At 37.3% G+C, this 12,750-nt stretch overlaps 1 protein-coding gene across 2 annotated transcripts in view; it reads right to left on the bottom strand.

The window, feature by feature from the left end:
* The window catches only part of CTNND2 (catenin delta 2), a 975,434-nt gene that overhangs the window by 621,697 nt on the left and 340,987 nt on the right, over positions 1 to 12,750 (bottom strand). For both annotated transcript variants that reach the window (XM_061189131.1, XM_061189130.1), the window contains exon 3: positions 3,697 to 3,809. In XM_061189131.1, the coding sequence (XP_061045114.1) occupies positions 3,697 to 3,809 (113 nt within the window). The remainder of the gene's footprint in view (positions 1 to 3,696; positions 3,810 to 12,750) is intronic.

Here is a 12,750-nt window from a genome sequence, read left to right on the forward strand (position 1 = left end):
TCTATAGAGAGTATGACAAGGGCATGGGTACAGGCAGGTCCTCTGGGGCTTGCAAGAGCAACACAGGGCCCCATCTAGAAGAGGACCAGGTGGCTCATAGGGCTGCCGGATCAAGACCTCCCTGACAGGTCTTAGCCTGAGGAATGGGTGAGAACTAAGTAGTTGCAACTGGCCAGAGGGTGGAAATGGGCTATTAGCAAGAAGGATTTGCTCATGACCCTAAATAAAGGGCCTCCTCTATATAAATAACATTCCTGATTCAGATCTGGATGGTTCTGGGGAATTAGGGAGAAGGTAGGGAACCAAACTCTCTTGTTGTAGGAGGGAGAAGGATCCAAGAGCTTGGAAAGGTTTGGCCTGAAACCAGTGAGGAAAGCCAAGAGAGGAAGGTGATAAGGGACATAGTGGAACTATAGCTACAGTAAGAAGCAACAATAATTCTATTCCAGAAGACTGATAACACTTCAACAACCACTAATTGATCTGATTTCTGGAAGCTATGATATGAATTTGCTTAGAAAAGTCTGAGAAGAGTTTAAGAGATCACAGTGTTCTTATTTGCAGCTACTTGTACCCTAGATATGAGGATGCAGAAGTTGCTTTGCTGCAACAATAGCTATCTCCAGATTCTCCTCTCTCCAAATTCTCGGCATTCTCATTTATGATTTGATTGACTATTACAAAGTTGGCTGTTATAAATGCATACTAATAATATCTTTTCATTAAGTTTAAATTGTCAGTGTAACTACCAGGAAAGGTCTTAGGAAACGGAGCAATTTCCTAACGCCAATACAGGCAGAGGAAAACCAAACTATATTTACCAGTCATTTTTACCACTTATATAAAAATCTGAAAAATATTTGATTTTGTTTCATTTCCTCTAAGAAACCCTCTTACTCTTCCCTAGTATCCCTAAGAAGATGAAACAAATCTAAATCATCACAGACTTCTTTACCTGTTCTCCTTTTTCAAAAATTGTTTACATTCTATTTTGTTTATTTTTAAACATCCCCTTTGATGTGCTAACTAGGTTAGTCTATCACCCTTAATAAAGACTTGAATTTCCAAAGGTGCATTTCTGAAGCTGAGCAAACAACTAGGTTGTGACAAACAAACAAACAAACAAACAAACAAAAAAACAGTGGAAGCTATGTATTGGATTTTCTCCAGTGAAATATCAGTAAATTTCTTGTATTATTCAAATGCAGATTCATACATTAGACATTTCCAAAATACAAAATAATCAAGCTTGATGAAGACATATTATATAGCTATATGGCAAGGGGAAATAATTAGGCAGGGTCATCTGCACTATTATTTAATATATATTTAATACAGAATTACTGATTTTGTATCATGGGCTGTGAGCTGGGAATACAAGAGACAGTATAAATAATCACAAGTTGCCATGCGATAATTTTTCTGCCTACTTTGGCAGTTCACTGATGTGTTCTATTCATGAAACATTAGACCTAAGAAAAGATATCAACTCAATCAAATCAAATGAGGGAGGAGGAAAGTTTTTAAGAATTTAAAAGGTAATCTCATAGATGCAACATCTAAATGCAGCCAGTCCTAATGGGAACTAAACTGGTCTCTGACTTTCAGGAACCACAGAGTCTCTGTTGGACTACTCTATGTCACCACAGATTCTTCCGCCAGCACCCAATCCTCATGGCCACCATCTCCTAGCACAAACCATTAGATGTCACAGATTTGGGGTCACTTAGTTCACATTCTCAAGAGCACAAGACTAATTTCTTGCAGGCCAGTTACTGGATGAATCACCCTTGGGTCAGATATCCATTTCTGATCCAATGAGAAGTTGGGAATTGAGACACAGGATACAACATGGTCCCCCAGACCTGCTGCTACCAAGGGCTGGAGGCGGGGTGAAACAAAATACAAGATGGAGAGTATGCAAAGTTATCACACAGAAAGATTAGGAATACAAACTGAAAAGGTAACCTGACCAATGGTGAAACAATGGGTTTCAAAGCAAATGATGTAGATGTCAACTCAACCAGTGTTTACGGACCTAAAAAAACCTGACAGACTTAGCTTCTCAGGCAATGTTCACCATTAAAAAAGAGCTCTTCAAATATGTACAACCACATGTACTAAATCAAATACACATTTATAAAGATTATTTTTCCCCATACTTTAGTCTCACTAACTTCAACCAGTCAACCTTCTGAAAACAATTTCAAGTGGACACAATTCACTTCTCCTTTTTCTTGCCCATCCTACTTTAGTTAATGTGGATGTTCAGACAAGTCTGTGATGAGTTTACGAGATTACAATGTACCTATTTGTAGCTAGTATAGCCTAGGTACTTGGGTGCCAAAGCAGATGATGGGCTTTAACATACCGCAATTAAGGCTTTACTATTGAAAATGTTATTTCAAAGCAATTTAGTCTAACAAGAGGTGCAATGATTTCCATTTAAAGGTTATCACTGTTGGACAAAGCAGAGAACAATGTTAAAAGATTAATGGCAGGTAGCTCCAATAGGAAACATTCCAACTACAAATTAATCTTACAATGATAGAATATTTTAAGAGCAATGGATTCAAGCACGTTTTAGTTCTTTTGTAGCAGTAGTTGGTTAAGAGACCCTCAAACTCATGTTCCTGCCTCTTAGGCAGAGTGGCTATAGACGTCAAGACTAGGAATCCCTGCCCCATTTCCATCTATGAGAGGCCATGTGACTGGTTCTCACCAATGGACTGTGGCTGCAGTGATGCAATTGACATGCAATTGACCATGAGGCCGTAGTGGATGGCAGGGCTCTCAAGAGAGAAGCCGAGTCCTTAATTACTGCATGGAAGGGAAGCAGCCCCCCACCACCATCCACCACCTCTATCTGTTGCATAAAGAAGAAACAAACCGCTATTGCACTAAGTCGCTAGAATGTTGGAGTTTGCCATAGCAACTGTTGTTTCCTTAAGGAAGATACCTCCCTAAAAATGTAGCATGTCAAAACCACAATACAGAACAAGATGACAGGAAAGTACGACGCATTTTTGAAAAATAAAGTCATCTTACGGAGCTTTATTTATGTTTCTTTCACACACACACTCACATGCTCACACTCACACACACACTTCTATTTTTAAATATGAACATATGGTCCTTAGGCAGATAATTTATTTTGTGGTCAAGTGACTAAGTTTTGTTTTTAAATATTTCATAATCTCAAACCAACCCCTAATTGAATAAGCAATCCATTCTATCTATGGATTTGAATGCTTTCACACACAGGAATCGCATTGGTTGATGTTTGAGGAGCAATTTTATAATTTAGCATTGTATAGTAGCAAATAACGCCAGTTACACCAAAACCTTCTCTCCTTCATTTCCAGAACCTGCAACTCTGGATCATTTAGAAAAAAGAACCAAGCTGAGAGACTGTGACATGGCATCTCCTCATTTCCAGTTAAGTTGACTAAACGCAAAGCCTCCTTTTCGTGTAAAATGATGTGTAATTTGCATTCAGGGCAGGCGTTCATTTTATGAAGAGTTTCAAGTACAAATCAGATCGGACACCTTTTGAACATCTTAAATCGGGTCGGTTACAATTCCTTTCCAACATCTGACTGAATGTTCCAATTCCACTGCCAGGTTTGTAAGGAGAAGATAAGCACCACAATTCCCTTTCACTGGCAACTCAAAGCCCAGCAGTGCACTCAGTACCTGACACTGCTCATGCTGCCCGTCTCGGATCCAAGCTTGCATTGCTCCAGTTGGCTGGCGACGATCTGGCGTTCTGCCTCTAGCTCTCGGGTCAGCCTTTCAAACTGTAATTCCTGAAATAAAACCATCAAAAAGATTAATGCTATCAGCTATACGGAAACTGGAAATCAGACCAAAAAGACGGTACGGTCAAAGGGGAAATTAGGATTTCTCAAGATGTTAAATTTGAGAAGCAGAGGTCGCTGATGTGGACTTGAAGAAGGATGAGGATTTCAGACAGACCTGAATTCATATCACAGTCCTGGGACCCATCAGCCGCAGGGCCCTGAATAAGCTATACAGTCTTTCTAAGGATCAGTTTCATCATCTGTAAAATGGGTTTACAATACTTACTTCATTAGGTGGAGGTGAAGATTAAATGAGACACTGACCAGGAAAAATAAGCCTGTGCTATGTTTGGCAAATGTTCAGTACCCAACAGATATTAATACTCCTGTGACCAAAAGTGAAACAATAAATAAACAATTTATTTTTTCTATGATTTGGAGTATTGTGTTTAGTCCCTACTGGCCATCTAGGTGCTTCTATATTCTAATTGCATCTTCATATCACTTACATATTGCAGATTGAAGAAAATAATGCTTTAAACCTACACTTTTCATTCTTTATATTCCAGCAGAACGACAAGGACACTGATTCTAATTACAAAGGTCTAATTACACGGTGAATTACAAGGTGAATAACCTTTGCGATATTTGATACATCACCTTAAAAAACAGCCAGCTGAACCAAGGAAGAATGCTTCTAAAAAACTGCCTGACACCCGCTGTTAAAAGATTAACTTTAATGAAAAATGATTCAGTCAGTACGGCAAGGATTTTAGCTGTTCCAGCTACAGGACTTTCATACCATATTGTAATCTTTATGTTTTATTTTTCCATACACTTAAGTTTTTAATAAACATAATTATAGTAAATTATGTATTTTAACTAAAAAATTCAGAAAAAGTTTTCATAATATCACAATTAACTTCTTTTAAAAAATAAATTATTTGCACAGTTGTGTTTTGGGGATGGGAAAACTTCTAAGAATGCTGAAAAAGAGGGTAGGGGTTAAGTTGGGAGAACTAAAACTCCTAGCATTACAGGGATTTGTCTTCCCAGAAAAGATGAGTTTGTTTTATTTGCTACCCTGGGATTCTCTAGGGTGAGATCTTTAAAAAGTAGGATCTGGTGTGTCCTCTACATATGTTAAAAATACCCTTGTTCTTTTCCACAAGAACAGATTTTTTTGTTGTTGTTTCGTGTTTGGTTTTTTTGTTTTTGTTTTTGATTTTGGTTAGGTGATGGTTTCTTTTTTTTTTCTTTTTATTCTTTCAGTGCTTTATAATTTTTAAAAGTTTCACACATGATTTCATTTACTCCCATAATAACCCCCTTTTTAAAATCCCCTTTTAGGGGGAAGCCTTTTCCCTCTTCCCTCTCCCCACTGTTAACCACTAGTTTGTTCTCTGTAAGAGCAGATTTTTTTTTATGTTGACATTATTTCAGGGATCTAAGTAAGAACCACTTGAGAAGTGAGAGCTCAGCTTTTCCATTTATGGTGTTAAAACCAAGGAAGCATATTGTTGAAGCTCAAATGTTTCTTCTTATATATTTTGAAGGACAGCAAAGATGATTTGTAAGGAATGAATACCAAGACCTCTGCTGGCTGCATTTTGTGTATCTAACCTCTCCTTCTTCTCCCTGCAAGTTCTACTGCTTTTGGGGGGCAGTTCCTTAAAAATATGCAAGTTCTAGAAGGTTCTCATTTCCAATCTTTATAAAACACAGGCATATCTCAGAGATACTGCACGTTTGGTTCCAGACCACCACAATAAAGTCATTATCACAAAGCAGCGAACTGCATGAATTTTTTTGGTTTTCTAGTGCATAATAGAAGTTATGTTTATACTATACTGTAGTCTATTAAGTGTGCAATAACATTATGTCTCAAAAACACATTCATACCTTAATTTAAAACACTTTATTGCTAAAAATGCTGACCATCATCTGCGCTTTCAGTGAGCCATAATCTTTTGGCAATAGTTAATGTCAAAGATCACTGATCACAGGTCACCACAACAAATATAATAATAATGAAAATGATTGAAATTGTGTGAGAATTACCAAAATATGACACAGAGACATGAAGCGAGCAAATGCTGTTGGAAAAAATGGCACTGATCAAATTGCTCAATGCAGGGTTGCCCCAAACCTTCAATTTGTAAAAAATGCAATATCTGGGACTTCCCTGGTGGTGCAGTGGTGAAGAATCCGCCTGCCAATGCAGGGGACACGGGTTTGAGCCCTGGTCCGGGAAGATCCCACATGCCGCGGAACAACTAAGCCCGTGCGCCACAACTACTGAGCCTGCGCTTCAGAGCCCGTGAGCCACAACTACTGAGCCCGCGTACCACAACTGCTGAAGCCCATGCACCTAGAGCCCGTGCTCCGCAACAAGAGAAGCCAATGAAGTGAGAAGCCCACGCACCGCAATGAAGAGTAGCCCCCACTCGCCGCAACAAGAGAAAGCCCATGTGCAGCAACAAAGACCCAACGCAGCCAAAAAAAATTAATTAATTATTTTTTTAAAAATGCAATATCTGTGAAGTGCAATAAAATGAGGTATGTCTGTATATTTTATCTTAAATATGTCTGTATAACAGGAAACCAACTCATACCTTTGAATTGATAACACCTTAAGAACATTAACACAAAGATTATACAGAGCTCCTCATAGGTAAACAGAAATTCATTATTCGTATTATCTAAAGGACTTCAATTTGCTGCATGTTTGCATATGTTACAAGCAGTCCAATATGGCAAGACAATCTGAGTCAGGATTTGCAAACCTTTTTGGGCTTCTGCTAGGACAGACACTACCCTTGGATGTGCTTGCTGAAGGCTGTGGCCTCACTAAATGCTTTCTTCACATCAGTTTTATGGGAGGAGGGGTGTTAGGAGACACTTCTTTCATGCAATCTGCCTTCCAAACTTATAGTCACAATACTCAGTGCTCTTCATCTGTGTACATCTATTTAATTCCATCTGGCATCATTTTCTTTCTGTCTGAAAGGCTTCTTTTAATATTTCTTGTAATGTGGTTCCTTCAGTGATGAATTCTTTCAGATTTATATGCCTAGTAAAGTTCTCATTTTGCCCTCATTTTTGAAAGCCATTTTTGCTCCACTGTTCTCTCTTGCATTTACTGTTTCTAACAAAACAAAACTATGATATTCCTTGTCTTCATGTCTTTGAATATATTGTCTTTTTTCTCTGCTTCCTTTTAAGATTTTCTCTTTGTCATCAGTGCTGAACAACTTGATTTTAAAGTTCTCTGGGTGTAGTTTTCTTCAGGTTTCTTATGCTTGGGGTTCATTGGGCATCTTGGATCTGTGACTTTATAGTTTTCATCAAATCTGGAAATGTTTCAGCCATTAATTCTTCAAAAAAATTTTTTTCTTTCCCACTATCTTCTCTCCTTTGGTGACTACAATTAAGTGTACATTAGGCCACTTGGAATTGTCTCACAGGTCATGGATTCCTTTTTCCACTTTTAAAAGTCTTTTTTTCTTTCTTTGTGTTTCATTTTGTTTAATTCCTACTGGCGTCTTCAAGTTAACCAGTCTTTTCTTCTGCAGTGTCTAATCCACCATCAGTCCCATGGAGTGTATTTTTAATCTCAAACACTGATGAATCAAACATGTCTAGAAGTTTCATTTGGGTCTTTTTTTAAAAAAATCTTCCATGTCTCTATTTAACTTTCTAAACATATGGAATATACATATTAAAAACTGTTTCACTGTCCCGATTTGCTAATTCTAGCATCTGCATCAGGTTCCCAGCTGGTTTCCCAGCTTGGCTGGAGGGTGTAAGCACATATTCTGGGTCCTGGTGTGAGCACCAGGTACTAGTTCCTCCCATCCTTTGAGGTAGTTCTTTCCCTGCCCCCTGGTGGTTTCCTTACATACATGTGCTACTCAGTTCTCTGCTGAATAGTCCAAGGGGACCCTCTGCAGATCTCAAGGGTTCTCTTTCTGAGCAGCAATCACCTCTCTTCTATTTTGCCCTGCAAATTCCAGCCACCTTTACCTCTCTGGACTCTCATACTTTCTCCCCAACTCAGGGAGTCCTCTGGGCTCTGCCTGGGTCTCCCTTCTCTTTCTTCACTGTTGTGGGGAAACTCTTTCAAGGCAGTAAGCTGGGGCAATTGTAGGCCTCACCTCATTTGCTTTGTGTATCTGAAGAATCTTTTTTTTCAGTTTTTTTTTAAAATTGAAGTATAGTTGATTTACAATGTTGTGTTAGCTTCAGGTGTACAGCAAAGTGACTCAGTTATATATATATATGTATATAATCTATATATATATAACCTATATATATATATATATATATAGGTTTTTGTAACATACACACAACGCATTTTTGAGAAATAAAAGTTGTCTTACAGAGCTTTAAGTTTCTTTCACACACACACACACACACACACTCTCATAATCACACACACTGCTATATATAAAATAGATAACCAACAAGGACCTACTGTATAGCACAGGGAACTATATTCAATATTTTTTAATAACCTGAAAGGAAAAATAATCTGAAAAAAAATATATATATATAAGTCAACTATACTTCAATAAAAATTTAAAAAAATATCACTGTCCTTCATTGCCTAAAGTGTAGTGTTTTGAAAACTGGTGTTTTTTGTTGTTGTTGTTTCAGGTGGAAAGGTATTACTTCTGGTCACTGTTACTTTCTTAGCTGAAAGCTGAAAGATTAAGAATTAACTATTTTTCCCCATGCTTGATTTGTAAATGTTTACTTTCCACTGTATTTAAAAATTCATACTAAATGTACTACTAAACAGCTAAGTACTGAAGTTTTTACCCATTTAATTTTGTTCACTATTTCAGTATTAAAAATAGAAGCTCCTTTTGGGTTACTTGTATCTTTAGTTTGCATGATGACTTTTTAATTGAATTGGAATTTTCTTTATTAAGGAAACTGAATCAATGCTTTGCCTTTTAAAATGTCCATTCAATAAATGTTTACTTTGTCATTGCATATATGAAACAAGCAAGTAATTAAGTGAATTTTCCCTCTGTGTTTCTCTAAGGAGTACACAGCAAATGTCAAGGTCTTCCAGGAGCAAGGAGGTTTCTCTTCTGCACCTAAAATCCTACATTCTATTAATAAAATAACACAAAACATAATAATAAAATTGGAGGCAAAAATATTTATTGAGCATTTACTACTGAGTGCATAATTACTAGGACAGCATATAAGGAGGAAACTTTTCCTGCTGAGTTGCCACTGTATCTGGTATCTAGGACAGTCCTGGCACATAGTAGGTGCTCAATAAATATCTATTAAATAAATGTACCTATACTAAGCGCTTTACATGCATTGCCTTATATAAACATCATAAACCTGCTATTTCTTAGGTTCTGTTTTTTTCCTTACTTTACAAAAATGTTAAGGTAATGGGATGAAAGGATTAGCCTTGGCCAGGAAAGAAATTCTTCCTTCAAGAGTAGGAACGAGAATGAGATCAAAGATGATGTTTTAGGAGATCTGGACATAGAGAAGGGAAATGTTGAATGAACGAATTAATATTGAATGAACTAAATATTCCCAATACTGTCAATTATTTTGTTTCAGAGACCACAGTAGTCCATTACTGTAAAGACATGTGATGTCAGTGTAAACTATGAAGTTCATTAACATTCATATTTACTCATTATTTAAATAGTTTTTATTTGTATGAACTCTAGAGATTGGGTTCCAAAATGCCTTACTGCATTGTCACTTATTTTACAGCCATTTTCTACCTTACCCCAACCGAAGGGCCTAAGACTCATAGGAAGGGCTGTTTTGGTCACAGCACATGGTTGGGGATGGGAACTGCCAGGACCTAAGCTGGCCCTAGTATGGTTTTACGCTTGGAATTGAAAACTGACCTTAGAATTGGGAACTAGCAGGGCTGCAACTGAGGTTCTCAAACTTGGATCACTCCTGTGGTGTAAAGGCATCTGTAGTATCCTCCAGGTCATCATTACAGCAGTGAATGAGCTTCTATTCCACTGGGAGATACTTAAGCTGTGATGTGGGTGGGAAGATGACCTTCCCCAGTTCTAACTCAGTTTGATATCTGGAGGGAGAACAGACCTCTCAGGACTGAATAATTCTTGGGTATCTTAGAGACTTTAAGATGAGAGAGCATTCAAGAGAGGGATGTTGCTAATAAGGCCTGGTGGGTACCCAAGAAATTAATGGGAAAAATAAATGTAGATATATTTAGTGAACTTTATAATACTGGTTGTAAGTGAATATGTGTTATTAAATTAATTCAGTGAAGGTGAAACTATAAAGAGAGATGAGAAGAAGAGTGAAGAAAGATCTTTGCAGGTTATCTGGATTTGGAGGGATAAGCAACAAGAGAAGTCAGCAAAATAAATACAAGAATAGCCATAAGGCACAAGACCACTAATATGGCTTCTCCTGGGCAGTTTCAGTGGAGAAGTGGTGATATAAATCGCGCTATATAAAAAAGGATATGACACCAAAAACACAGGAAACAAAAGCAAAAATAGACAAGTAGGACTACATCAAACTAAAAAGCTTCCTTTTCTGTCAGCAAAGGAAACAGCCAACAGAGTGAAAAGGCCAACTATGGAATGGAAGAAAATATTTAAAGGGGTTAATTTCTAAAATAGATAAGGAATTCATACAACTCAATAGTAAAAAAACAAAACAAAAACAAACCAATTAAAAAATGCCTTAAGTACCTGCATAGACATTTCTCCAAAGAAGATTCAATGCAAATGGTCAACAGGTATATAAAAAAGGCACTCAACATCACTAATCATCAAGGAAATACAAATCAAAACCACAATATGATATCATCTAATAACTGTTAGGATGGCTATATCAAAAGAACAAAGGATAACAAGTATTATCGAGGATGTGGAGAAATTGTACACTGTTGATGGAAATGTAAAATGGTGTAGGCACTGTGTAAAACAGTATGGAGGTTTCTTAAAAAATTAGAAACAGGGGCTTCCCTGGTGGCGCAGTGGTTAAGAATCTGCCTGCCAATGCAGGGGACGTGGGTTCGAGTCCTGGTCCGGGAAGATCCCACTTGCCGCGGAGCAACTAAGCCCGTGCGCCACAACTACTGAGGCCCGTGCGCCTAGAGCCCATGCTCCACAACAAGAGAAGACACTGCCATGAGAAGCCCGCGCACCACAACAAAGAGTACCCCCTGCTCGCCACAACTAGAGAAAGCCCACACGCAGCAACGAAGACCCAACACAGCAAAACATAAATAAATAAATAAATAAATTTATTAAAAAAAAAAAAAAATTAGGAACAGAACTACCATATGATCTGGCAATCCCACTCCTGGGTATATATATCCAAAAGAAGTGAAATCAGGATCTAAAGGAGATACCTGCACCCCCAAGTTCACTGTAGCATTATTCACAGCAGCCAAGATATGTAAACAACTTAAATGCCCAACAGACAAAGAGATAAGGAAAATGCAGTATATACATCTAATGCAACATTATTCAGCCTTTGAAAAGAAGAAAATTGTACTATTTGTGACAACATGGATGGACCTGGAAGACATGCTAAGAGAAAAAAGTCAGTTACAGAAAGACAAAAATTTTATGATTCCACTTACATAGGTATCTAAAATAGTCCAACTTACAACAGAAGCAGAAAATAGAATGGTGGTTGCCAGGGGCTAGGGAGTGGGGTGAATGGGGAGTTGTTGTTCAAGGGTATAAAGTTTCAGTTATACAAGATGACTAAGTCTTGAGATCTCCTATATTTAACAACAGTGTTAAAACTGTTAACTTAAAATTTTGTTAAGAGAGTATATCTCATTTTTAGTGTTTCTATAGCACCCCCCTCAAAAAAAAGGAAAGGGACACAAGGAAACTTTTGGAGGTGGTGGGTATGTTTACACGTTTATGTCCTGGATTGTGGTGATGGTATCCTGGGTGTATGTATATGTCCAAACTCATCAAACTGTATACATTAAATATAGGCGGTGGGGTGAGGGGTGGAGGTTGTATATCAATTATACTAAATAAAATTGTTAAAAAAATACCCCCAAAATGTGGACTTAGAAACTGTCTAGAGAATTGGGATTTCATGGGAATTAAGAACAGTGGGTGAATCATAGCAGCACTATTTACAATAGTCAAGACACGGAAGCAACCTAAACGTCCATCGACAGATGAATCGATAAAGATGTGGTACAATTTAATACTACTCAGCCACAAAAAAGAATGATATAATGCCATTGGCAGCAACATGGATGGACCTAGAGGGAAGTCAGACAGAGAAAAACAAATATGATATGTTATCACTTATATGTGGAATCTAAAAAATGACACAAATGAACTTATTTACAAAACAGCAACAGACTCACAGACATAGAAATCAAACTTATGGTTACCAAAGAGGAAGTGGTGGGAGGGATAAATTAGGAGTTTCAGATTAGCAGATATACGTTACTATATATAAAATAGATAATCAATAAGGTCATACTGTATAGCACAGGGAACTATATTCAATATCTTGTCATAACCTATAATGGAAAAGAATCTGAAAAAGAACGTATATATATATGTAATTGAATCACTTTGTTGTACACCTGAAACTAACACAACATTGTAAATCAACTATGCGCCAATTAAAAAAAGAAAAAGTGGGTGGATTAGAGAGGGCATCCTACAGTAAAGGAGGTTTTTAAAAAAAGCAAGCAGTGTCAGAGGACCTTAACCTCCCCAACAGGTGGAAATTATCTTGTTTTCGAGATCATAAAAATTTATAGAAGTAGCAGATGTATGATAGTAAAGTTCATTAAAATTTCCTAAGAGCCAGATTTAAATGATTTTCACTCCTAGAATAGCATATTGTTGAGTCACATCAGAGATTATGACTATTATAAGAAAAATTATCATATAGTTTTATAACTTTTTCCTAGAGAGCCTAA

The sequence above is a fragment of the Eubalaena glacialis genome, chromosome 4 (genome assembly GCF_028564815.1).
Source record: "Eubalaena glacialis isolate mEubGla1 chromosome 4, mEubGla1.1.hap2.+ XY, whole genome shotgun sequence".
NCBI classification, from domain to species: Eukaryota; Metazoa; Chordata; class Mammalia; order Artiodactyla; family Balaenidae; genus Eubalaena; species Eubalaena glacialis.